Here is a 27022-nt window from a genome sequence, read left to right on the forward strand (position 1 = left end):
TGTCTTAGACTGAGAGAACTCAGGATTTCATTTCAAGACTAAATTGCCAGTGCATTGTCTGATTTAAAGTGATCGGATGTAAAACTTCCTGCTTCAAATGCAATCAATAACTGCTAATTTGATTTCTTCTATTACTGTTGTGCCGAGTCGGAAGCAGACAGATATTGTCAACAGTTGAACCTAAAAAAAAATGAACACAAATGCTCACAAAATCCAACATATGATTGCAAAAAAGTTCTTGCATGAGATCTTCTTGTTTATAATATAATATCAGATATAATAGCAATATAAAAGCAATATCACAATAGTAAAGGAGGTGTTCTCACGAATATAAGCACGATTGCACGTTATACAGACTTGTTACCCTGGACCAGAACGCCTGTCATAAGGGTCAATTTTCTGAAATTGAGATTTATACATCATCTGAAAGCTGAATAAATAAACTTTCCATTGATGTGATGTAAATCTGGGATCTGAGGGTGCAAAAAATTTGAAAATCTTTAAACGAAGTCCTTAGCAACACATATTACTAATGATCAATGAAGTTTTGATAAATTTACGGTAAGAAATTTACAAATTATCTTCATGGAACATGATCTTTACTTAATATCCCAATGATTTTTGGCATAAAAAGATAATGATATATTTTTCAGGGTTCCTACGGGTCTTTGAAATCCTTGAAAGTTTGTGAATCTGGGGAAAAAAATTAAAGCCCTGGGAAGTTTTTGAAAATATACATACATAGATACAGGTCATTGAAAGTGCTTGAATCTATTTTATGCAAGACGTTTTCCATATTATTCCCTGTGTAGTGTAGGATAATATCATAAAAATTCTAGACTTTTTAAGCACACGTGCTAAACGGTTCGCTTTAAATGCTTATATCGTCTGTATGCAAATGTTGATTCATACCAAAATGCTTTTTTGCATAGTTGTGTTTGACACATTAAAACGTCTCGCATTACATATTTAACTGTTGTTCCCTGAGAAGGGAACGAGACGCTGTGTCTCCCTTGCCATACTTCCTGCGTCCCTGTAAAGCCGTCTTTGGCAAACTTTCAGATAGCGATATACTTCCTGCCTCCTGCGTCACCCTATCTTTGCCGTTAAGCCTCACCATTGGTTGAATTTGATATACACATTCAGACGCACTTACCCCTGGAGGCGTCCCCAAAGTGTTACCGCAGCGACGCAGCGCGAGTTCCCTCGAAAGGGAACTGTGACAATGTATCTTAAAAGGTAACACGATGTAACCTTGCTCTCACTTCAAATGTGTCACCACATTTAGTCCTTGAATTTAAGGGTATTGGACCTGGAAAGTCCTGAAAGGTCCTTGAATTTAAAGTTAACTAAGGTGTGGGAACCCTGATTTTTGGCTATTGCTACTAATATACCCATGCGATTTTATACAAATGATCAATCAACAAATATTTAATATTACGTGGCTTACATTTTAGTAATTTTCTTGACTATGTGTCACCCTGCCTTGGTCTTTTGCTGGCCTTGGTCCCCACCCATCAAAGTCTTGGTTTGACTTGATCTTGTTTTAGGTGGTTTTGACTACATGATTCACAGCATTTGAGAGCAGCAAAAGTGCCTGTTTTGTAGCCTTTTTAGCAGTTTGTATTCTGTGTAAATGTGAATATCACAAAACTGATATTATTGATGATTTCTCAGTTCTCATACATTTTCTTGATAGACTGATAGGAAGCTGAAAATAAATCCTATTTTACAAGTTGTATCCATTTTAAAACCCCCATGTAGTCATGGCACAATGTTATTTATATTCCTCTAAATAGATTTATGTTTCCCTACAGTCCCTTCGAGAGGAAAAGCAAATCTACGACAAAGAGCTGATGAACCTCCGTGCCAAATATGAAGAGGAAACGGCTCACTTTAAGGACAACCACAGCCGGGCTCTGGAAGAGCTCACTCGGAAACACCGGGCGGCTTTGGAGAACGTCCAGAGCTTCACAGAGAAAGAGAAGAACCGACTGCTGACCGTAAGTGAACTCTCTCATCACACACACGCATGCTGTCAGCATGTGCCCACTCACATTGCTTTCCTGATGATATATCAGGATAAGTGCGCTTAATGTTCAGTCTAAAAAGTATTGTGTTGTCTATTCAAAAAGTCATAAAGTGCCACCCTGAAAAAGAACGAAAAGTAACTATGAGGGCTGATGATGAATGAAAGAGAACAATCTGTACTGAACATAATTTGGACAAATGTGGAGCCGTGTAAAATTGGACCTTAAAGGGACACTCTACTTTTTTGAAAATATACTCATTTTCCAGCTCCCCTAGAGTTAAATATTTGATTTTTACAGTTTTGGAATCCGTTCAGTCGATCTCCGAGTCTGGCGCTACCACTTTTAGCATAGCTTAGCATAATCCATTAAATCTGATTAGACCATTAGCATCGCGCTATAAAATAACCAAAGAGTTTTGATATTTTTCCTATTTAAATGATAATACACAGTGCCCGAAAATAGTCCCCATGCTATTGAAAGTTACTAAGGGGACTATTTTCTGGCACTGGGTAATATCATTGCACCCACTGCAGCCATGGTACGGCAGCAAAGTCCTTGATTATTACGCCAGAATGAGAGTATAGTTCCTTGCCATATCTGCCTAGAAAATCGCAACTTTTAATTTTTCGTTGGTCTTTGTACACGATGTAACTACAGAAGAGTAAAGTTTTAAATGGGAAAAATACAGAAACTATTTGGTTATTTTTTAGCATGATGCTAATGGTCTAATCAGATTTAATGGATTATGCTAAGCTATGCTAAAAGTGGCACCACCAGACCAAGAGATCGGCTGAATGGATTACAAAACTGTAAAACTCAGATGTTTAACTTTAGGGGAGCTGGAAAATGAGAATATTTTCAAAAAAAGTGTAGTTTCCCTTTAAGAGCTGTTTAGAAGGCATTTAATGCCTGTTCAGAAAGTAACGTCATGACCAAAATGCTATGTCACCATATGATTCATTTTATATCATGGTAACGGTATGTATCAAAGACCATAGAATTTTCATAATTCTTGTTACCAATATCAAGCAAAAAAAGAACTTGTAAAATAAAAAAACAAACATTTTATTGGTAACTAGACGCCTTATTAAATTAGCCAAAATATGTATTAACACAAAGGGCAGGGAATGTGCATATTTTTGTGAATATCATAATCTGCAGAATTTAACCTAAGGAGTCCTAAGGGCACCGATTCTGTGTGGGCCTGCTTGTAACCCAGTGACACAACATGAGAACATAACTGTTATTTCGCTTTTCAGTGGAGATGGCGGCAAAATTGACAACTGCCGTGACTAAAGCATCTGTTTTGATTTGGCGAGCTGATAGCATATGAAATGAAAGCACACAAATCTGCACTGGATTGACTCAGTCAGAACACAATCTGTCTCCCAAAACAGACAGCTGCCATCAGACCGACACATGATGAGCACTTAATCTTTTAGTTATTATAAATCATGCATACACAACAGATCGTCGGCAAAATGTGGATGAGCAACAGTGAATTAAAATGCTTTCCTCCTCAGAGTTTGTTATATCTGTCTGTCCATCTGGCTGTCTGAACTTCTCTTTTAGTCACATGCTTTTGAATACGCATCAATGCAAAAAGACGCCTCAGAATTTGCCAATGTCGTGCCTGTCTGTCCGTCTGTCTGTCTGTATCTATCTGTCCATCTGTCTGTCCGTCCGTCGTATCTGTCAATCTATTGTATTTCTATCTATCTCTCTGTCTGTCTGTCTGTATGTTCGTCCGTCCATCATATCTGTCTATCTATTTATCAGTACATCTGTCTCTCTGTCTGTCTGTCTGTCTGTCTGTCTGTCAGTCAGTTGTATCTGTCTAAAATATCTATCTATCTATCTATCTATCTATCTATCTATCTATCTATCTATCTATCTATCTATCTATCTATCTATCTATCTATCTATCTATCTATCTATCTATCTATCTATCTATCTATCTATCTATATCTGTTTATCTATCTATATCTGTTTATCTATCGTATCTCTATCTGTCTTTCTGTATGTCTATCTGTCCATCCGTGCGTCCGTTGTAGCTGTCTGTCTATCGTATCTCTATCTATCTCTTTGTCTGTCTGTCTGTCCATCATATATGTCTGTCTGTCTGTCTGTCTATCTATATGTCTATCTACATGTATCTATCTATCTATCTATCTATCTATCTATCTATCTATCTATCTATCTAGCTATCTGTTTATATGTCTATCTATCGTATCTTTATCTGTCTTTCTGTATGTCTATTTGTCCATCATATATGTCTGTCCGTCTGTCTGTCTGTCTGTCTGTCTGTCTGTCTGTCTGTCTGTCTATCTATCTATCTATCTATCTATCGGTCTAACTATCGGTCTATCAGTCTATCTATCGGTCTACGTATCTATCTGTCTATCTATCGGTCTATCTATCGGTCTGTCTATCGGTCTGTCTATCGGTCTACGTATCTGTCTGTCTGTCTGTCTGTCTGTCTATCGGTCTATCCATCGGTCTATCTATCTATCCATCGGTCTATCTATATATCTGTCTATCGGTCTATCCATCGGTCTATCTATCGGTTTATCGTATCTGTCTGTCTGTCTATCTGTCTATCGGTCTATCTATCAGTCTACGTATCTATCTGTCTATCTATCGGTCTATCTATCGGTCTATCTATCTATCTATCTATCTATCTATCTATCTGTCTGTCTGTCTGTCTATCGGTCTATCTATTGGTCTATCCATCGGTCTATCTATCGGTCTATCCATCGGTCTATCTATCTATCTATCTATCTATCTATCTATCTATCTATCTATCTATCTATCTATCTATCTATCTATCTATCTATCTATCTATCTATCTATCTATCTATCTATCTATCGGTCTGTCGGTCTGTCGTTCTATCGGTCTGTCTGTCTGTCTGTCTGTCTGTCTGTCTGTCTGTCTGTCTGTCTGTCTGTCTGTCTGTCTGTCTATCGGTCTATCGGTCTATCTATCGGTCTATCTATCGGTCTATCTATCGGTCTATCTATCGGTCTATCCACCGGTCTATCTATCTATCTATCCACCGGTCTATCTATCCACCGGTCTATCTATCTATCTATCTATCTATCTATCTATCTATCTATCTATCTATCTATCTATCTATCTATCTATCTATCTGTCTATCTGTCTATCTGTCTCTATATCTATCTATTTATCTATCTATTTATCTATCTATCTATCTGTCTGTCTGTCTGTCTGTCTGTCTGTCTATCAGTCTATCTATCTATCGGTCTATCGTATCTATCTATCTGTCTGTCTGTCTGTTTGTCTATCTATCGTATTTATCATATCTGTAATTATCTATATATCTGTCTGTGTGGCTGTCTGTATGTCTGTCCGTCCGTCAGTCCGTCTGTTGTATCTGTCTATCTATCTAAGTATTAGTCTATCTATCTATCAGTCTATCTTTCGTATCTGTGTGCGTCTGTTTGTCTGTCTATCTACCTATCAGTCTATCTATTGTATCTGTCTATCTACAGTATCTACTGTATGTACCATATCTATCGATCTGTCTATCTGTCGTATCAATCTATCTAGTGTCTCAATTGGTATTATGTTAAAGGTAGTATGCGACAGTGCCCGCATGTCACTATTTTAGGTGGGTTTTAAGAGCATGTGCACTTTTTGGATAATATTTCAATCCCTTATGCTAAGAAGAGGTGTTTTTGACGCTTATATTAGCCACCTTATCAGCTTCTGTCAAACCTGTACCGCTCTTCACGGCACACCTTTGTGCAGGTGGACGACCCTGGCGAGACCGTGGCAGAAAATGGTTAATCTCATTAGAGCGTAATGGCTTTGGGCTTATCTCTTTGACAACGTAGCGCCCGACCCTCTCAGAAATGGAAATGTGGTCTAAAAATTTAAGTGCAGATGAATAATCAATGAAAGACGCCTTCAGTAGACCGTGGCGCTGACTCACGGCCTGCTAAAGAAAATGTGTGACGACTGCGATGACGTCCTATTTCGAATGAAGCCTGAGGCACTTCCACTCTCACCCACTCTCCTCATTTTACTTCATCTCCTTTCGCCAAGCACATATAGTTTGTAATGTGTGTCCGAAGCGGGGCTGGTGACTCACTTTTCTGATGACAGAACCCTGAAGAATCTTATTTAGGAAACCTCCACATAGAGAAGTTGTAGGCATCATCTCTCCCAAAGCGTGGTGTGTATTAAGTGGGAGGGAGATCACAACAGTAGTTTTTATTATATTTGACACAGATTACTGCGTGGATTCATTTTTACTCTTCCTCTTATGTCACTAAGGCACAACTAAAGCTTTATTAAAAATGTTTTGACGTGTGTGCTCAGAATTGGAAATTGTGCATTTTTTTCTTGCTCAGCCAGTGCTATCTTATGGCAATTTGTACGCACGTACATTTTTGTACGATTTGCTTTTGCCACTTTTGCTTTTGTGACGTTAGGGTTAGATTTTCGTTTATACAATAGGTTTTATTTATGATAACAGTATATCTTTGTACAATTCATTTCAGCGCACAAAAATACCAAATATGTGCATACTGTATAATAAAAAAAAAGTATGTTCTTCTATGGCATCATGACGCACCTTTATTTTGAAAGAGTGTAGTCTGGTAATTTGCTTCTTTTCATCTGATTCAAGGTTGCAATACAGAGAAAGTTTTTAAGAGTTTTGTGAGTAATATGCATTAGACAGTCACAGCAAGCGAATATACTTTGGTCGGCCTGTGGGCAAGTTGTCTAAAGCTAGAGTGAATTATGCAGATGGCGGCTATACTAAGCACACAAACCCATTTGTTTGTCTGTGCTAACCATCAATTTTTTAAACCGAGTTACTTAAGAGCTTTTTCCTGAAGGCCCACTCACGCTAGTACACACATAAAGTGTACACTGAGTGAGTGAGTGAGTGAGTGAGTGTGTGTGTGTGTGGACGTATAAGTGAAGTGAATTTGATTTGATGTGGACTCGCAGATGTTCTTTGGGATGAGTGGGAGATGTGGAGCTGATAATCTCATCTCCATCTTCGTCAACATCTATCGCTGTCCACTTTTATTTCGTTATTTTAGATGAACAGTTGTTACATACAAAGCATGTAGTGCTGTCAGTCAACATTATTATACATTTTATACATTATAAGCATTTTATCAACAACCAAACATCATACAAATGGTTAAGTGGAAAATGGATTAAAGTCCCCCTGCGGTGAAAATAATGGTGATGTTGATTATGTTGATGTGTTGTTTATAATATGCTTTAAGACAAAATGTGCAAATTCGTATTTTGAACGTGCTTGTTTTCTACCTCACAATCTTGTTGTAACCGATCACGTCACCGTGCTGTCCATGTAAATTAGGTAGTCTGAGCTAGTGTGATTGAGTAGAGGCGGGGTCTCAATTGCATATCCATGTATACACATGTACTACACGAGGCAAGAATGTAGAGTTACATTGCAGTTATTTTAAGGCATCAAAAAATTATTTCTTAGGAAAGTAGTTTAAATATACAATTTTGATGACTAAAAATGGGTTTTAAAGGGACACTCAAATTTTTTTGAAAATATGCTCATTTTTCAGCTTCCCTAGAGTTAAACATTTGATTTTTACTGTTTTGGAATCCATTCAGCTGATCTCTCCGGTCTGGCGCTATCACTTTTAGCATAGCTTAGCACAATCCATTGAATCTGATTAGACCATTAGCATCACGCTAAAAATAATCAAAGAGTTTCAAAATTTTTCCTATTTAAAACTTGAGTCTTCTGTAATTACATTGTGTACTAAGACCGATTTTCTAAGGAGATATGGCTAGGAACTATACTCTCATTCAATACTAATAATCAAGGACTTTGCTCCTGTAACATGACTGCAGGGAGGTACAATGGTATTACGCAGCAGCCAAAAATAGTCCCCTTAGTAACTTTCAATAGCAGGGGATTATTTTCGGGCACTGCGTTATATCATTGCCCGTGCTGCAGCCATGTTACGGCAGCAAAGTCCCTGATTATTATGCCAGAATGAAAGTATAGTTCCTAGCCATATAGGCCTAGAAAATCACATCTTTTAATTTTCTGGCGGTCTTATTACACGATGTAACTACAGAAGAGTCAAGTTTTAGGAAAAATATTGAAACTCTTCGGTTATTTTTAGCGCGATGCTAATGGTCTAATCAAATTCAATGGATTATGCTAAGCTATTCTAAAAGTGGAACCACCAGATCAGCTGAATGGATTCCAAAACAGTAAAATTCAAATGTTTAACTCTAGGGGAGCTGGAAAATCAGTATATTTTCAAAAAAAGTGGAGTGTCTCTTTAAGGCATAAAATATCAACTGCAGGGGGACTTTAAATGATTGATTCAAAGACTTTTTATAAAAGCGCAGTGGCAGATCATTGTGAAAGTGATGCAAAAGGTTTTGGGTTCAATCCCAGGGAACATATTTTTGTATAAATATACACTTTAAAAATGCTAGGTAATTTTCAACCCAGCAGGCATTTCAACGCTGATTTACTGCTGAATCGACGTCAAGGACAAGGTTAAATCAACGTTGAATTACCTTTTGATTTTGCAAATTGCATCAACATTGAACAAATAACTGCCATTATTTCAACCAAATTTTAGCATTTTTTAACCTTTTCCAACTGTTTAACAATAACTGTTGTATCAATGTTGTTTCAACATTGAAACATGGACTGACATTATTTCAACCATATTTCAACATTGTAGGTCAGTCATACACTGCAAAAAATTATTTTCTTACTTAATATTTTTGTCTTGTTTTCAGTAAAAATATCTAAAATTAAGATTTATTTTCTTGATGAGCAAAATTACCTAGAAAAATAAGTCTAGTTTTTAGACAAAAAATATAAAATTTAAGTAAATTAGTGCTTAAAACAAGCAAAAAAATCTGCCAGAGAAATAAGAAAGAAATTCTTAAAATAAGTTTTCTTTTGTTATAAACACTTAATTCAAGAAAATATTTCTTATTCCATTGGCAGATTTTTTTTGCTTTTTGGAACAAATTCGCTTAAATTTTATATTTTTTTGTCTAAAAACTAGACTTATTTTCCTAGGTCATTTTGCTCATCAAGAAAATACATCTTAATTTAAGAATTTTTAGATATTTTTTACTGAAAACAAGACAAAAATACTAAGTAAGAAAGTCAGCCTGCTTGGTTGGGTTGTAATTTAACCTATGCTGGGTTGTTTTATCCCATTGTTGGGTCAAATATAAATCTGGGTTAATTTAACGCAACGTTTGTCTTTTTTTTGACTCAATGCTGGGTTGAAATAATCCAGGATTTCTTTGGAGTGTATGTTTTGTAATTCACTGTAAGTTGCTTTGGATATAAACATCTGCCAAATGTATAGATATAATGTAAAATACATTTCAATGGATTTTTATTTGCAATACATTTGATGATGTACATCAATGGCAACATTTTATTTATTCATGTATTTATTTACTGAGTTATGCTTTACTTTGAAATGTGAAAATGTGATGCCATTGAGGTTTAAAACAAACTCTAGCAGTGCATTATATTTAAGAAATATCTAAACATGGCTGCAGTACAAACACTGTAATAATAAGACACAATGTATCTTCAGACTGCGGTGGGCGTAACACAGCGGCAACTATTTAATTCTGTAAATGTCACACGATGGCAATGATTACTTTCTGTATAGTTGTTTTTCTTTCTTTCTGAAAGGCTTCAGAATCTTATTATGAAAGATATAGTTATTAATTTCTTCCCAAGCCTTGTCTTTGCATTGCAAATGTTGTCATATTATTTTTCTGCTTTGCCGAGACCGATATTAAGTAAACTGACACGGTAGTTTAAAATGAAGTTTGCTTTTAAAATGCCACGGTGTTAAAAAAGGATTCTGTATATTAAATTGCATATTATTATTATTAGTGCTAAAGGTTGACTGATGCTATTCCTCAATCACTAATAAGCACAAATGAAGTCCAGAAAAATGCTTTTAAAGCCCAGCTGGTAAAGCACGACACTAGCTGCATATGATTTTTTTAGTGTTCATCATTTGTAACTAACATGTTTTACTGGCTCTACAGGAGATGGAGGAGCAGTTTGACAGGGAGCGGACCTCTCTAGAGGAACAGAAGAGTCTTCTACGAGAGGAACTTGACAGTCTGAGAGAGGAACTCACTGCCAAACTTAACATAGCCAACAGTGAGGTACAGTAATAAGTGCTCTGAAACTTACAGTATATTTAAAGGGACCATGTACCTTTAGCTTTAGTCTACTTAGGGCCCGTCCCAATACCTCCCCTTTCCCTACATTTTTGCCCTAACCCTCACTTTTGCACGTGCACGTGTAGGGGTAGAGCGTCCCATTATTTTAGGGAGCAAGACGGAGTGCTATTGTCCCCTTAGAATCAACCCTCAAAATGTAGTCAGGACTGATGCACGCTTAAAACAAACTGGGAGATAAAATTACCCAGGATACCTTGCGAGCCTAGTGAAAGAGAAAATAATTCACAGCACAATTGATTTTTATTTGCAACAAACCAGCATCATTGTGATCAGTGTTTGCACTTCATCCGCTCATGTGCATTTTAAAGGACACACCCAAAACGGCACATTTTTGCACACACCTACACAGTGGCAATTTTAAAGGAATAGTCTACTCATTTTCAATATTAAAATATGTTATTACCTTAACTAAGAATTGTTGATACATCCCTCTATCATCTGTGTGCGTGCACGTAAGCGCTGGAGCCCGCTGCGACACTTCGATAGCATTTAGCTTAGCCCCATTCATTCAATGGTACCATTTAGAGATTAAGTTAGAAGTGACCAAACACATCAACGTTTTTCCTATTTAAGACGAGTAGTTATACGAGCAAGTTTGGTGGTACAAAATAAAACGTAGCGCTTTTCTAAGCGGATTTAAAAGAGTAACTATATTGTATGGCGTAATAGCACTTATGGGAGTACTTCGACTAAGCGCAGTAACACCCTCCCTCTCCCATTATGAGAGTGAGAAGGGGAGCGGACTTTTCAGGCGAGTCGAAGTACTCCCAAAAGTGCTATTACGCCATAAAATATAGTTCCTCTTTTAAATCCGCTTAGAAAAGCGCTACGTTTTATTTTGTACCACCAAACTTGCTCGTATAACTACTCGTCTTAAATAGGAAAAACGTTGATGTGTTTGGTCACTTCTAACTTTATCTCTAAATGGTACCATTGAATGAATGGGGCTAAGCTAAATGCTATCGAAGTGTCGCAGTGCGCTCCAGCGCTTACGTGCACGCACACAGATGATAGAGGGATGTATCAACAATTCTTAGTTAAGGTAATAACATATTTTAATATTGAAAATGAGTAGACTATTCCTTTAACATGCTATAATAAATTATTTATATGGTATTTTGAGCTAAAACTTTACATATGTGCTCTGGGGACACCAAAGACTTATTTGACATCTTAAAAAGTCTTGTGACATGGCCCCTTTAAGGGAGTAGAAATGGGATGGGCCTTAATATATGGTTAGTCAAGGTTTATGGATTTTGTTGTAGTTTCTACTGTCTGTTTGAGCTTAGAAAGGACATAAAAATTTACCTTCTATAATAAATAACAAATAAAAACAACATAAAGTTAGACTCAAGTAAGGCGCATTACAAATCTGTACACAAAAAGCCACAAATAGTCAAATCAGATAACCCTGAGTTATCTATAAATATAATAAAAATAAAGAAATTATTAAAATAACAAAAGTATAGCCAGAATTGCCAACTTTGTATTTTTAACTGCAGAAATGAAAAGACAACTGCTTCGCAATGGTTTTTTAACCTGGAAACCCATATGGACCTGTGGACCTGTCACTGGCTTGTAGGATTTATTCACGCACATTACAAATATTTATTGAAAGCTACTTTTTCACATATTATTTGCATAAGATTATTATAATAGGTTGTATATTCATATATTGGGAGAAAGCTGTGAAAGATGTGAAATCAGATCATGTGTACCCTTATACAGCCAATATTAAATTATCCTCACTTCATAACACATCTGCAAAGATTCGACTGTAAGATTTGTTGTCGAATCAGGCTTCTCCTATCGATGCAATCCTATAAATGATGACAATTTCTATTTTTGGGTTAACTATATCGTTAATCCCAATTTTTGATGGACAAATATTAATAAGAACAATCACATAAAATAACAACTTAAATTGCATGATTCATATGCAGCACTTTTCTGATATTTGGTACTTTTGCATTCTTTGTAAAGCTGTGGAGGTCCAGGCCCCATTCATTGAAAATTCTTTTGTGTTTGATAGAGAAAAGTCATATAAGTTTAGAATGACATGTTTTGGTAAAGTATTCCTTTATCCACTACTTCATGATTTTATCTTATGACTGTTAACCCTCTGGGGTCTAAGGGGTTTTTAGGGCCCTGGGGAAGTTTTGACATGCGCTGACATTTGTGTTTTTTTTCAGTTGCTTAAAAACATATTAATGGCAAAAGTCACATAACACTGTGTTCAGCACAAACTGGGCTAGAATATTATATGATCAACATGTATGTACATGTTTGTATTTTTGAGAGAAAAATGTTTATGCGTGGTTTTTGAAAAAGCAAAAATTTTAAGTCACTGATATAAGTCCACAAAACTCATTCTAAACATGTTTTCTCAAGACTTTTCAAAACAGGATCTAGTAGTCTATAGAGGGTTTTTTTTTAAAATGATGTGAAAATCATCCTGCCTACTCATTCCTATAAAACAATATATATTGATTTACAATTTCTAATACACTTTTGCTTGGGAAAGGCCATATGCGTGCAGGCGGGAAAGCTCCTCAATAATCAGTGATTGACAGCTGAGGAAACAAAAGAGTTGCATAATGAGCCACATAATAAGCCTTGTAGGAATGTTCAACAGGAATGTAACTTTGTAGTAATACATGATAAGGTTTAACTCGCATCATGTTCATTTTCTTAAAGGACAAGTTCAGTTTTTTACACTTAAAGCCCTGTTTTCAGATTGTTTATGATGAAATAGAACGGTTTTAACTGAAATTTGGACATATGCAGCTGCCCCGAGAATTTTTGGGTGTTTGTGTTTCACCTCCCACCTTTACAATGGGTTTAATGGTGCACTGGAACAATCCTTCCTAAAATGCATTAAACTTTCGTTTACAAAGACGTGAAACTCACCGAGTGGTCAGGGGTGTTCACTGGTATGCTCACACAAAAATTGCTGCAAAATACGCATTCCAACAGGTTTTATCGTAGTTTTTGCCAACTCCATTGACATGTATTAGATGTGCTGTGAGGTACGGTATTACTCCGCGCCGGGAACCTTGTTTCTATTCTTGCAATTGGCAATGGCGGATTAGCGCCACCAACTGGGCTGGAGTGTCTATTATTCAAGCTCTAAGCGGAAGAATGTAAGGGTGTGAGGCGTTTGGAAAAAAAGGTCCACAAGTTAACAACCAATGCTAAAACAGCTGTTGGAAAGCATCTTTTGCAGCGATTTTTGTGTGAGCATATCAGTGAACACCCCTGACCACTCGGTGAGTTACACGTCTTTGTAAACGAAAGTTTAATGCATTTTAGGAAGGATTGTTCCTGTGCACCTATACAGCCATTGTAGAGGTGTGAGGCGAAACACAAACACCCGAAAATTCTCAGGGCAGCCGCATATGTCGAAATTTCAGTCAAAGCCGTTCCATTTCACCATAAACAATCTGAAAACAGGGCTTTAAGTGTAAAATACCGAACTTGTCCTTTAATTTTGCAAAACGCACAACATTCTGTTTTTTTGGGAGTGGACAGAAAAAAACTAGAAACTTTAATGTTTTAAATGTTGTATAAATCATATCTGTATGTTCATTATCAGCAGAGTAATCTAAGTCTGTTTGCGGAGTGATTGACAAATAAATAGTTTGCGGTGCCCGCACCGCAGTCGACCCCAGAGTGTAACAAAGACAACTAGAAAAGACTGGACATGATCAGTTGTTATGGCTAAATTACATTCATAATCAGTGCGTAAATCGTTAGGTGTGTCCCCAGTTTATAGAAGAAACTAGCCCAAACAGCAAAACTTAAAATATGCCACTCCCATACATAAAATACATATTTTACGTTATGCATTGCACACAATTCCTTGAAAATCACTTTATATAGTAGTAATCATTAAAGCAGTCTGTTTTCAATAATAAAATCATCATGCTAGAAGATGGACAGCTGATGAACAGCCTTCCAACTTCAATCAGCGGAAAAACAAAACAAGCCGCTGCAACTGTTTAATAGTAACCCAATTCTGTGGGAAAACTGCAGACTTGGCAACCCTGGACTCTACAAAGCTAAGCAGCTTTTACAGTTTGGAGAGTTAAGTAGACTACTGCGTTGATTTATTATATGCGAGCATGAAAATATTAACCTTAGTTAGAGGTTAATGAGTGTCCTTAATACAAAGGTCGTAGGTTCAAGTTTTGTGTAGGTGTGACTTATAAATTGCAGAGCTACAAAGAGGAGGGAGCTCATTATTATAAAGCCTTTGAAAAACTAATGTTATGCAAGTGAACTTGTTCTCCACAAGCACCTGCTGAAAAGCATTAATGTCTGTTCCTCAGGTGAGTCGACTTCAGGAGCTGGTGAAGCACGGGGAACAGGGTCTCGGCTCTGCTGAGGGACACATCACCAGTCTGAAGGATGCTCAGAAGAAACTTCTAGAAGAGCTGGATGCTACAAGAGCCAGACTTAGAGAGACCAGCAACCTCCTTACAGCCCTTCAGGTCTGTACTCCAAAAGCAATCACACTAGAAATAATGAGAATAAGGCTTCATACTTCAAAGTCTCATAACTCAGTGGGTATAAAAGTGCTGGCAGTTTGCTATAAATATGTATGACATTTTTATATTAAAGATGATGTAATTTTTTACAAATGTAAAATATTTCTGCTATTTCAGGGTAACGTGCAGAGCAAACAAAAAGTAGACGGTTGTAAGACAAAGATATTTAATATTACCAAGACGTGTCAGTGGTATTGATATGAATGGGGGGATCGCAATGGTCAGAATGGCCGCTATAGTCCCGCCTCCTGGTAAAAAGAGCCAATCACCAATGGTTAAAGAATAGAATAGTCCTCTCAGAGAGGGACTTTGCGCAAAATAGACAGGTCTTGTTGGTCTTTTTCCTGAAGGTGTTGCAAATATGGTGACGCAGTGACTTTGTATAAGCTGTCATCACAAAAAGTGTAAATACTGAGGCTAAATAGTGTTTTCGGCACAACATGTGTATTTCTGGTCTGACCAATAGTGTGACTTTAGGGTGGGGTTAAATGTTTGATGGTTTTGGAAAACTTTAATATTTTTTTTATAATAATTGTAATGCCACTTTTCCACTGCAATTGCCCCCAATGGCAGTCCTATGAACTTTCCAGTTTGAATGTAAATCTGTGCCAACATGTGAGAGAAGCTCATTCAAGCAGCGCAAGAGCCTTCCATCTATGAATAATTACCATAGTGGAATAAATAAATGAATGCAGATGAATGAAACAATAAAGCTATGCATATATGACAAAAGACCGCCAATATTTTTGTGTGCGTGTGTGCGTGGGTGTGTTTATATATACATAATAATTACACACAGTACACACGTAAATATTAGGCAAAAATGCACTTTTATTTTGTATGCGATTAAGAGATTCATCTTTGCCAGCACTACAAATAATATAAATATTAATGAATAATTATTAAAGGAACAGTATGTAGGATTGTGGCCAAAACTGGTATTGCAATCACAAACCTTGTGGGTAAAACTGGTACTGCAATCACACAACTAGTGGCCAATATGCAAAATGACAACATAAACATCAGTTGAGGGCTGCAACTCCACTTTTTTTTTTTTTTATTATTTTATTTTGGATTTTGCATATTACAGTATACATACGAGAACATATAACAAGAAATAAATTAGTAACATAAAGTAACCAAAAAAAAAAAAAAAAAAAAAAGGATAAAAGGGGAAGATGGATGGACATATAATTACATTTCAAAGAAAAATAGTACAATCAGAGTGAGTAATAATAGATCACTGTTCTGGTTTGAGGAGATCCACAAAGGGTTGCCATACTTTTTGGAATTGCCGTTGGGATTTATGGTCCAGGGAACGTATCCTTTCCAATTGTATAACATGGAACAGTTCACTCATCCAGACTTTGAAACATGGGGGATCCGGTGATTTCCAGTTTACAAGTATTGCCTTTTTTGCAAGAGTCATTCCCATCAGTATGGATTTTTGCTGCGAATTTGGAAGAGTGTTTAATGTCTCAGAAGCTCCAAGAATTGCCAGATTGTGATCTGGCTTAACCTCCTGTTGGAATACTTTTGAGAAAAGATCAAATATAGCAGTCCAGAACTGAAACAATTCAGAACAAAACCAAAACATATGTGACAAGGTGCCCTCTCTTATTTTACATCTGTCACAGAGTGGAGAGACAGTGCCGAATATTTTATGTAATCTAGTTTTGGAGAAGTATAATCTATGGATAACCTTGAACTGAATCAGCCTGTGCCTTACATTTATTGAACAGTTTTGAATATTACTAAGACTTTCATTCCAGGTTTCCTCAGACACTTCTTCATCAAAGTCTTTAGACCAGGCTTCTTTTATGTAGTTTGTGCTCACTGGCAGCTGGAAAATGTTCAGACAGTTAGAGACTAAATGTCTAGAATTTGGATTTACCAAGAGACAGTGTTCAAATGTGTCAGGTTTTGGCTTGTTCATAAATTGTGGAATGACTGTTTGGACATAGTGTCTCACTTGCAGGTACCGGAAAAAGTCAGAGGCTGGGAGATTAAATGTGGCTTGTAACTGATTGAAGGATGCAAACGTATTATCTATATAAAGATCCCCAATAGATAGCAAACCTTTACTTCTCCACTCAGTAAAACCTCGGTCCAACTGAGAGGGTTTGAAGTTGTGGTTATTTACAATGGGCGTGTGAATGGATGTGTCAGGTGATTTAAAATGTTTCCTTATTTGGTTTAATATACGTATTGAATTTTTGATTATTAAATTCGTCCCAATTAATTTGGACGAAGGAGATACTTTAGAAAAAAGTATAGCTGGGAGGCAAGATGTTTTTAGAGATAGTGTCTCCATTCTAAGCCATAAAGGGTCAGCTATGGAAAGGGTTTCACCAGAGATACCCTTCTGCCAGTAAGATAATGCCCTAACATTCGCTGCCCAATAGTAAAATTTAAACACGCAACTCCACTTTTTAAATGACAATATCCTTGCCAGGCCACTAATGTCAGTGATATAAATATTTGAAATGAAAATTAATTGTTAATGTCTATTGACATATTAGGGCCATTTTATGATTAATTGATATAAATTTCTTACATACTGTTCCTTTAAGTTATTAATATTTTTTAAACAATTCTTGTGTTGCTGATGAAGTTAAACATAAAAATATTAAGTCTTTTATTATCTAAGGTAGCAATGTGATGTTTTGCCGATATCTAAAAAAAATCTGTGATACGCTTTCGATTTAGTTCGATTCAGGGGTATATCAACCGATTTACTATTAATATTTACACAGTGTCCATCAGGAGAAACAAAGTTTTCAGCTAGCACCGCTATGTTGATGCACTGCAATCTGCTGCACATTTTTAATGAATGGAAATTTGCGCTTTGGCAGAAATAGTAGACAGACGTTACTGTGGAGAGTGTCAAAATAAAGGTACCTCATATCTATATTTTGTGTGGCATCGATGCATTATATTGTTAGAAATTTACTGTTTTGATTGAAACATACATCGCTTCCGGTCAGCGAGTCATAAGTAATTTTTTAACACATGCAAAGCTCAAATCGGATCAAAAATTTTGCATCCCCAGGTGAGCCCTTGTGCTACTCTCTATAGGCAGTGTTGGGGAAAGTTACTTTTAAAAGTAATGCATTAAAATATTAAGTTACTCCCAAAAAAGTAACTAATTGCGTTACTTAGTTACTTTTCATGGCAATTAATGCTTACGTTACTTTTTAGTTACTTTTGCTTGATCACTTTTAGGCCGTGCAGGTGTTTTTTATGACTGAAAAGTTCTGCATTCAAAAATTGCATATTTCATCACAAAACTGTTGAGCTCTGGCCGAGTTTCTGACTCAAACTGTTCCCACATAGGCATGTACGCATAATGTGTGTATAATGTGACTATTTTTAGTTTAATCCAGTGCATAATTTTTTTTAATCAAATTAATTAAACTAAAAAAGTAACTCAAATATTAATGTGTACATTTAAAAAGTAATAGTATTACGTAGAAAAGTAATAGTATTACGTAATGCATGTTACTTGTAATGCATTACCCCCAACACTGTCTATAGCAGTGGTTCCCAACCTTTTTCCTTGCCCCCCCCCCCCATGTACATATTTAACAATCCGAGACCCCCCATATATATATGAAGAGTTTTGTTGCAAAACGAGATAACTCCATTTTTAACATTTTTGTCAAAACATGTTTATTATTATTTTATTTTATTTAAATTTATTTTATTATTTTATTATTATTTATGTTATTATTTTGTTTTATGGTGCTACTTAGCTGTATTTTTTAAGTTATGAAGGTTTAAATTAAAACAAACCAACTGCAGTTGAATTGATATTAATTGGAATGCACAACCAAAAACGAGATTTCTGAAAAATTGAAAAAAACGGAGTTATCTCGTTTTGCAACGAAACTCTTCATATAAATATTAATGCTATGCACATAAACACCCACACACTATATATAGTAACTAAATTTAGTTAAATTAACTAAAATTAACTAAAGTATTTAATGACATTTTATAACATGAATACACAGGAAATGTTCCTTTCAACTTCAAATGTTTCCTTTTAGCCTAATATTTTCATTTTTACACAACTAGTAAAACGCAGTTGTTTATCTTTTTTCGGATTTTGTGTATGAACATAGAATACTGAATGTTTCCTTTTGATTTTGCCGTTACGAAGACAACAAGCACGTGATTGAACAAGTGATGTGTGCAAGCAAAATTTAAATCATTATTTGATATAAGAGATATTTTTTGACTATCTTGGCATTGTAAGAATATGATTTTTGAAAAACTTTAAAAAATATACATTTTTATATAAAACTATTAGTGGAGTATTTTATGCATCTTTATTCACCTCAAAGCATATCTGCTCCCGTGCCCCCCCTGTGAAGGACCCCAGGTTGGGAACCACTGGTCTATAGGAAATAAACCACTTCTGGTTTATCAGTTGACATTTGTTGTGTTCGGTGGAAAGGCGCCTTTAGACACAGACAGGCATTGATATTACTATTGTTCATGCAGCACAAAATTTTTTTTTGTTTTTAGGAAATTATAAGTATTAAGAAAAAAAACTGCAATAGTAACTTAATATTCATACTCATGATGTTACAATATCAACTTCCCTGCATAATTCGTTCTCCACAGACGTGAATGTTACATCAGACCGTGTGACTTAAATTGGACTCAAAAGTCTTACAATTATTGTCTTTTTCATTCTGTTCCCTTAATAGCAAAATAACTAAAACCTGCTGTGAGATCATATCCACCAGCGTTTTCGGCCCCGCAGAAGCTCTATGTGAAAAGACACTTCATTAAAGAGTGCTCTTCACAGTTCCTGTGTCCTTTCAGTGGCCATGCATAATGAATTCGACCTGCTTGGGTGTGTGGTGAATAGCAGTGAGTTGAGAAATGAAAATGGGATTTTCATCTCTTGGCCCTGCTTTGATTGATAGCTGTGAAAAAGAGCTCAGCTACTCATCCCGAGTGCCCCGCGTCACACCTCACAATTACGGGTCGTGGGCTTAATCGCTCATCAAAGCTAATGTTCGGCCCTGTCTTGTTCCTCAGGGGGAGATGGAGACTCGAAAGCAACAGCATGATGCCAAACTCATCTCTATCAAAGAAGAAGAGAAGCTGAAGATGGATAAGATGGCCCTGGAGCTGGAGCTGAAGTGGACGGAGACTCTCAGGTAAATGCTGCGTGTTATTGTGTTTTTATTTAGAAGCTTAATCAGAAACTTGTTTTTAGAAAATATTTTTGGGTTTTTGTTAGAGATGAAAATGACTGGTGTAACCTGGTCATGAAGCTTTGCTTTAAATGCAGCGTTGGGTATCAGTGTTCCTGTAGCTCAACTGGTAATGTAGCGCAAAGGTCATGGGTTCGATTCCAAGGGAACACACATTGCACCTTTAAATCATTTGGGATTAAAGGCGGAGTCCACGATGTTTGAAAGCCAATGTTGATATTTGAAATCACCCAAACAAACACGCCCCTACCCCAATAGAATCTGGACCTTCTGTTGATAGACCCGCCCAACACATACGCAACCCGGCATTTAATTTGATTTGATTGGCTATAAGAGTGTTTTGGTAGTCGGCCCGTCTCCTTTTCCAACTAATTTTTCAAACATCGTGGACTCCGCCTTTAAAGCATCTGCCAAATGCATGCAACTGTGAAATGCAAACCTTTTCTGCATGTACTGTTTATATTTGTTTATGTTCATATTTATTGACTTAAATATTCTAAAGAAAAAACTTAAAATATTTTTGCTCATTTTGATCTTGACAGCCTAGTTTCCCTTATATTGTCATTTAAAAGAGTGCCAGGATCTTTCGAAATGTTGTTTCATGTGTTTCATGGAATAAATAAATAGTGAGATCAAAGTCCTTAAAGGGATAGTTCACCCAAAAATGAAAATTCTGTCATCATTTACTCACCCTCATGTTGTTACAAACCTGTATGAAGTTATTTATTCTGCTAAACATAGAGGAATACATTTGTAATGAAGCAGCGCTTTGGTTGCTGTGATACTTCTGCTTTGGTTATCAGTCATTGTACGATGCGCTGGTTGGTTGTTGTGATGTTTGTCCCGCCCCTCATATACTGTGATTGGACGGCAGTGTGAGAATTGACATTGAGGAGCTGAGCTTTTCACCCAAAATTGAACATTTTTCAACTATCGGCGCTGAGAGCGGAAAAACCGCCAAGCACATGCTTTCAACGCGAAAAAAAAAACACTAGAAAAACGCTGCCCTTCCATTGGAAACAATTGAAAACATACGCCAGCCATCCAAAGTGACTTATGCTACGTACACAACGAACGCGGGGCATCGCGTTACTCGCTCTAGATTACTCACGTGATTTAACTTCGTGTCATGCGAATTTTTCACTCGAGTTGAATATTTTCAACTTGGTCGAAGACACATTTGAGGTGAATAGCGCATGTTTTCGCGGCAAACGCACCGCCCATATTGCGTCATTCACATTTACATTCACATCGCCCCACGCGAGGATGCATCTGATCGCGTCTTTGCATTGACTTCGTATGTAATCTACTCGCGCAAATCGTTGAACTCGCATCTGGTGTAAACCCACAGTAACAGTGTTTGTGTTCCTTGGGTTTGAACCTATGACCTTTGGCATTGTTAACACAATGCTTTTTGGGGTGAACTGTCCCTTTAAATGGCTCCTTATTAAACAAGACCATTTTCTTATTTTTTACCATTCTCTCCCTGCCAAGCTACACAGTGACTTATGTATCCTATTAAATTGCAGACAGCCGTAAGTGGCTTGGCATTCCTTCAAAAGTATCAGCACGGGTACAGCAAACATTTAATATCATGGGTCTTCAAAAAAGACAAACAAGTCATTAGTATGAGTCTGTCTGGTATAAACTGTCCTTATACATAGACATTATACAGGATCACTCCAATAAATAAAAAATAAGCAAAATAGGTAAGGTAAATACACTCACCTAAAGGATTATTAGGAACACCTGTTCAATTTCTCATTAATGCAATGGTGTAATGGTGTGGGGTATGTTTTCTTGGCACACTTTAGGCCCCTTAGTGCAAAATTGGGCATCTTTTAAATGCCACGGCCTACCTGAGCATTGTTTCTAACCATTTCCATCCCTTTATGACCCCATGTACCCAGCCTCTAATGGCTACTTCCAGCAGGATAATGCACCATGTCACAAATCTCGAATCATTTCAAATTGGTTTCTTGAACATGACAATGAGTCCACTGTACCAAAATGACCCCCACAGTCACCAGATCTCAACCCAATAGAGCATCTTTGGTATGTGGTGGAATGGGAGCTTCGTGCCCTGGATGTGCATCCCACAAATCTCTATCAACTGCAAGATGCTATCCTATCAATATGGGCCAACATTTCTAAAGAATGCTTTTAGCACCTTGTTAAATCAATGCCACATAGAATTAAGGCAGTTATGAAGGGGGTCAAACACAGTATTAGTATGGTGTTCCTAATAATCCTTTAGGTGAGTGTAGATATAAGCAGGAACATTCAATAGGCTGGGACAAAATTTCATTCATGGTAATGAATTTGTCCAAGCACATGGTCATCATTTTGAAATTATATTTTCTGATGAGCACAAAAGAAGATATTTTGATAAATGATTGTAAATACACAGCTGCTGTAACCATTGACTTCCATAGTAGGAAAAAGAAATATGATGGAATTCAATGGGTACCATCAACTGTGTGCTTACCACCATTTATCAAAATATCTTCTTTATAATTTATTACAATACTTCCATAATATTTGTTTTTCTACTATGGAAGTCAATGGTTATGGCAGCTGTGTTTCATGTATCAAAATATATTCTTTTGTGTTCATCAGAAAAAAATAAATTTATACAGAACAACAAAATGATGACAGAATTTTGATTTTTGGGTAATCTAAGTCAAGGGGCTTTTGCAAATTTCCCAATAAACGTCTACTGATATTTATTGTCATTGGGTGGACAATAACATCAACATTTCTTGCTTTCCATTAAAGAAAGTGACAGTTTGAGATTACTTGAGGGCCAGTAAATAACTGCAAAATTTTAATTATTGAAGAAAAAACTCTTAAGCAGCAGGACATGCAAGAAGAGAAATTCAGCACCAACAGAGGATAAATGTTTAGCACACATGGTAACACAGGCATTGCAAGACGGATGGTTTGTTCATCTTTAGAGCAATCTGTTAGTTGCAGGCACATACGTTTACTGAGTCTTAAGTCATTACTGACTACTATATCAATACTTTGAATTTGCATTATGAAATTACTCGCACAGCTGCACCACAAAACAATGTTCATATAAATCCAGATGGATCCTATCCTTGAGGAAGCACCATCTGGATATTACAAGTGTGTGAGCGCTGGGTGTAACAAATCAAAGCTCGCATTGTTTGTTTGACTGACAGCAAAACTTTGCACAGAGATCATTTAGGACGACAGAAATGACACTGCATAGAGGTTTACAAAGTTTATTTTTACTAAGCAACTTTCTGCAACTTGTGCACTGTCTGTAGTAGCTCTATTTAATCAGTCCATCTGCAGTGAACCCCATGAGTGTGTATGTTTGTGTACCTGGTTATCCTTCGATGTAGTGACCAGTGTTCCAATGAAGGGTCCCGGACCTCCTATAAGCATTAAGGGACCCCCCGCACGTGTGACGCGATTACGTGTCTGGTCTGAACTTTACTTCCGGTTTCTGTTTGTTTAATGGTCTGACTAGTTGCTGAAACTGAACTCTTAAAGAAATACCTCGTTGAAAATAGGGATGCACCGAATCCAGGATTCGGATTCGTTCGAATACTGGGCTTTTTGACGGGGTTCGGCCGAATCCTAGATTTTTTTCCACCGAACCGAACCCTAGGCTTGCGCTACGCTGGTCGACGTCACCCGGCCGCTGATTACACACATCGGGTGCTGACTAGGAGATAAGCTTTTTTTTCGGTGAGCCTTAGGGGCGGTTCACATTTCGCGGACGCACCTAGAAAAAACGAGCGTGTCGCAACGCATCGCTTTCATTATGCATAGGCTTATGGTAATTGTCAAAATAGTTTTTCCAACTTGTCATCCTGGCATAATGTTGCCTATCCTTTTTTTACAGTTAAAATTAAATAAAATGAAAAATACACTGCTGTGGACGTTGTTTAATTCATTAATGTGTTGGATTCGGTATTCGGTTTCGGTTGAATCTTAAACAGTGGATTCGGTATTCGGTGCATCCCTAGTTGAAAATAACAAATGTTTCGGTTTCCTAGGTAATCTGCATGTTGTTTATTTAGTTTGTTATATAAATAAACTACTTTAAACAGATTTTGTTTTTATTTATTCTTAGCGGAGTTTACCGGAAGGTGTTTCACGAAAGCCGCTTGTTTATGTTGTTACTGCTGAAATCGTCTATAAAGGACAAAATATTGGCACAGAATACATGTTGGGTTATAAATAAACCTATGCTGGGTTGTTGTTAACCTAGCCATGAGTTGAAATGTCCCAGCACTGCATTGAAACAACTAGTGGCCGGTGCCTTTTTTTTCGAGGGGGCTCGATGCGAAGTTCGTCACAATATGTATAGCCCGTCATGTGTGTGGTTCGTAATTTCAAAATATGTGTTCTGCGTGTCGAGTGATCCTATGTGCATCACATGTCTTGTCAAAATAAGTGCCTGCTGCAGACGTGTCTAAAGGGTTTATGATAAAAAAGATGCTCGCGTTTGCCAGATACTCGCATAATCTCATGCATAATGAGAGTTTACTGTTAAGGGAGTGTCTTGCGTGTATTTTGTGAACGCGAGCGTCTCTTTTATCATAAATGGTTTTGACACGTCTGCAGCGAGCACTTATTTTGACAAAACACATGATGCACATCGTTCACATGAAGCAACAAACATATTTTGAAAACACGAGCAACACACATGACACTCCGAACACTTATTTTGAATTTGCGCCCCTCGGATGAGCAGTCACAAACCGCCACTGTCCATGATCACATCTTACTTTGTGAAATCACGGCAACACTATAATAACGGAGGGGGGCTTGGCCAGAGGGGAATTAGATAGGAGACCATTGAGTGTTCTAGGCAGCTCCATGTTGGTTTTTGTATCAGCTGAGTTTGATCATTTTGTGTATCTTTGTGTCCACAGGCAGGAGTGTAAGAAGCTGCGAGAGGAACTGCGCGAGGATCACGAGGAGAATAAAAGGTCAGCTCTTAACCAGCTGGCACAGAACAAAGATCAAGAGATGTGCTCGGCCAGAGAGAGCTGGCAGAGGAAGGTGGAGGACTTGCTGGAACAGGTTAAACATTACACACACACACAACTGCATGATATAAACCCTTTGGGGCACTCAGTAATCACTAGGCAATTTGATCATAAAACGTCATTCAAATAATTAATACATTGATGAATTAAATATACAGTATTGAATGTAATATTGGGGTAACAGTTGGGACTAGGTGTCTTGTTCAAGGACACCTCGACAATTGGTCAGGTGGGGCCGGGGTTCGAACCACCAACCTTCCGGTTTGTAGACAACCTACATGACCCACTGCCACCTATTATTTATAATTAGTATTATTAATATATTACTAATGGTTATATTAGTATGGTTTTATGATAGGACCATATTTAGCCGAGATGCAACTATTTGAAAGTCTGTGGCTGCAAAAAATCGAAATATTGAGAATATCATATTTAAAGGAAAACACCACCGTTTTTCAATATTTTACTATGTTCTTACCTCAACTTAGACAAATTAATACAGTCCTATCTTTTTTTCAATGCGTGTACTTAATCTTTGTACAGCGCGTTGTGAATGTGTTAGCATTTAGCCTAGCCCCATTCATTTCTTAGGATCCAAACAGGGATGCATTTAGAAACCACCAAACACTTCCATGTTTTCCATATTTAACGACTTCTACATGAGTAGTTACACGAGTAAGTATGGTGTCACAAAATAAGGAATGAATGGGGCTAGGCTAAATGCTAACACATTCCAACGCGCTGTACAAAGATTAAGTGTATGCATAAACAAATTAATACATACCTATCTTTTTTCAATTCTGAGGTAAGAACATATTAAAATATTGAAAAACGGTGGTGTTTTCCTTTCAAATTGCCAAAATGAAGTCCTTAGTAACACATATTATTAATTATAAATATTTTTTTAATATATTTATGGTAGGAAATGTACCAAATATCAATAATTTTGACCCATACAATGAATTGTTTGCTTTTGCTTCAAATATACCTGTGGGACTGGTGTTGTGGTCCTGGGTCACATATGCAAAGTGCACATAATTGCAATTTTTATTTTTTGTTTTATTTAATTTCTTATGTCAACAAATATGTACAAGGCATACAGAATATATAAAAAGAAAACAATTAAGCAATTATGTCTATAACAATTGTTAAAACATTGTATTGTAGCAGTTCTCTGAAGAGCTTTGTTGTTGTGTGAGTTGCTTTTGATTAAACTGCTAAACGCATAAATGTAAATGATGTACCGGTAATCTAATTTGCTGTAAAAAACAAACAAATATGTATTTATCATGATTAATGATTTGATTATTTATTTAACAAACATTAAAAATGTAATTTAATTTCTCTTACGCCCCCTACTAAGACAACAACCGATTTTATTGTCTGGCTTTCTCTTGATGCCTATAATAATCATTATCATCTAGTTTTTGCTTCAAGATATTCATTAACTCATTCAATGATTTTTCCGTGTATCCGTTTTTAGTGTTATTGACATCCTATTCTAACTGTCTGTAGGCAGCTGTGGGAAAAACTGAACGTTACAGATTATTGCAAGAATGCAGGCTGAAAATTGCATCAGTGATCGCTGATTGAGATCCTATGCAAGTTCTCGCTCGAAATCCCCTTACAACAGCAGTCATTTTATGAAGCGTAGCATTCAGATGTGACTGACTTCAGCGTGAGTTATTGTAAATGAACAATCAATAGATGATCTATGAATTTGGCAGTGGCGTTTGCTTAGGCCAGCATTAATATTACAATGGCCTAGTATAAAGCCAGTGTTTGTGACCGTTTTATAAATGATACAATAACTTAAAATTTGCCGTTTGTTTACTATATTATGCTGTTAGATAAGCAATCAGTATTTTATAGTGTTTATAGTATTTTATAA

The 27022-nt window shown here is 36.7% G+C and overlaps 1 protein-coding gene across 2 annotated transcripts in view; it reads left to right on the forward strand.

The window, feature by feature from the left end:
- fam184ab (family with sequence similarity 184 member Ab) overlaps nucleotides 1-27022 on the forward strand; it is a 172382-nt gene that overhangs the window by 67894 nt on the left and 77466 nt on the right. For both annotated transcript variants that reach the window (XM_055187037.2, XM_055187038.2), the window contains 5 exons: nucleotides 1818-2003; nucleotides 10114-10236; nucleotides 14646-14807; nucleotides 19920-20041; nucleotides 25015-25165. In XM_055187037.2, the coding sequence (XP_055043012.2) occupies nucleotides 1818-2003; nucleotides 10114-10236; nucleotides 14646-14807; nucleotides 19920-20041; nucleotides 25015-25165 (744 nt within the window). The remainder of the gene's footprint in view (nucleotides 1-1817; nucleotides 2004-10113; nucleotides 10237-14645; nucleotides 14808-19919; nucleotides 20042-25014; nucleotides 25166-27022) is intronic.

Source organism: Misgurnus anguillicaudatus, chromosome 18 (assembly GCF_027580225.2).
Source record: "Misgurnus anguillicaudatus chromosome 18, ASM2758022v2, whole genome shotgun sequence".
NCBI lineage: Eukaryota > Metazoa > Chordata > Actinopteri > Cypriniformes > Cobitidae > Misgurnus > Misgurnus anguillicaudatus.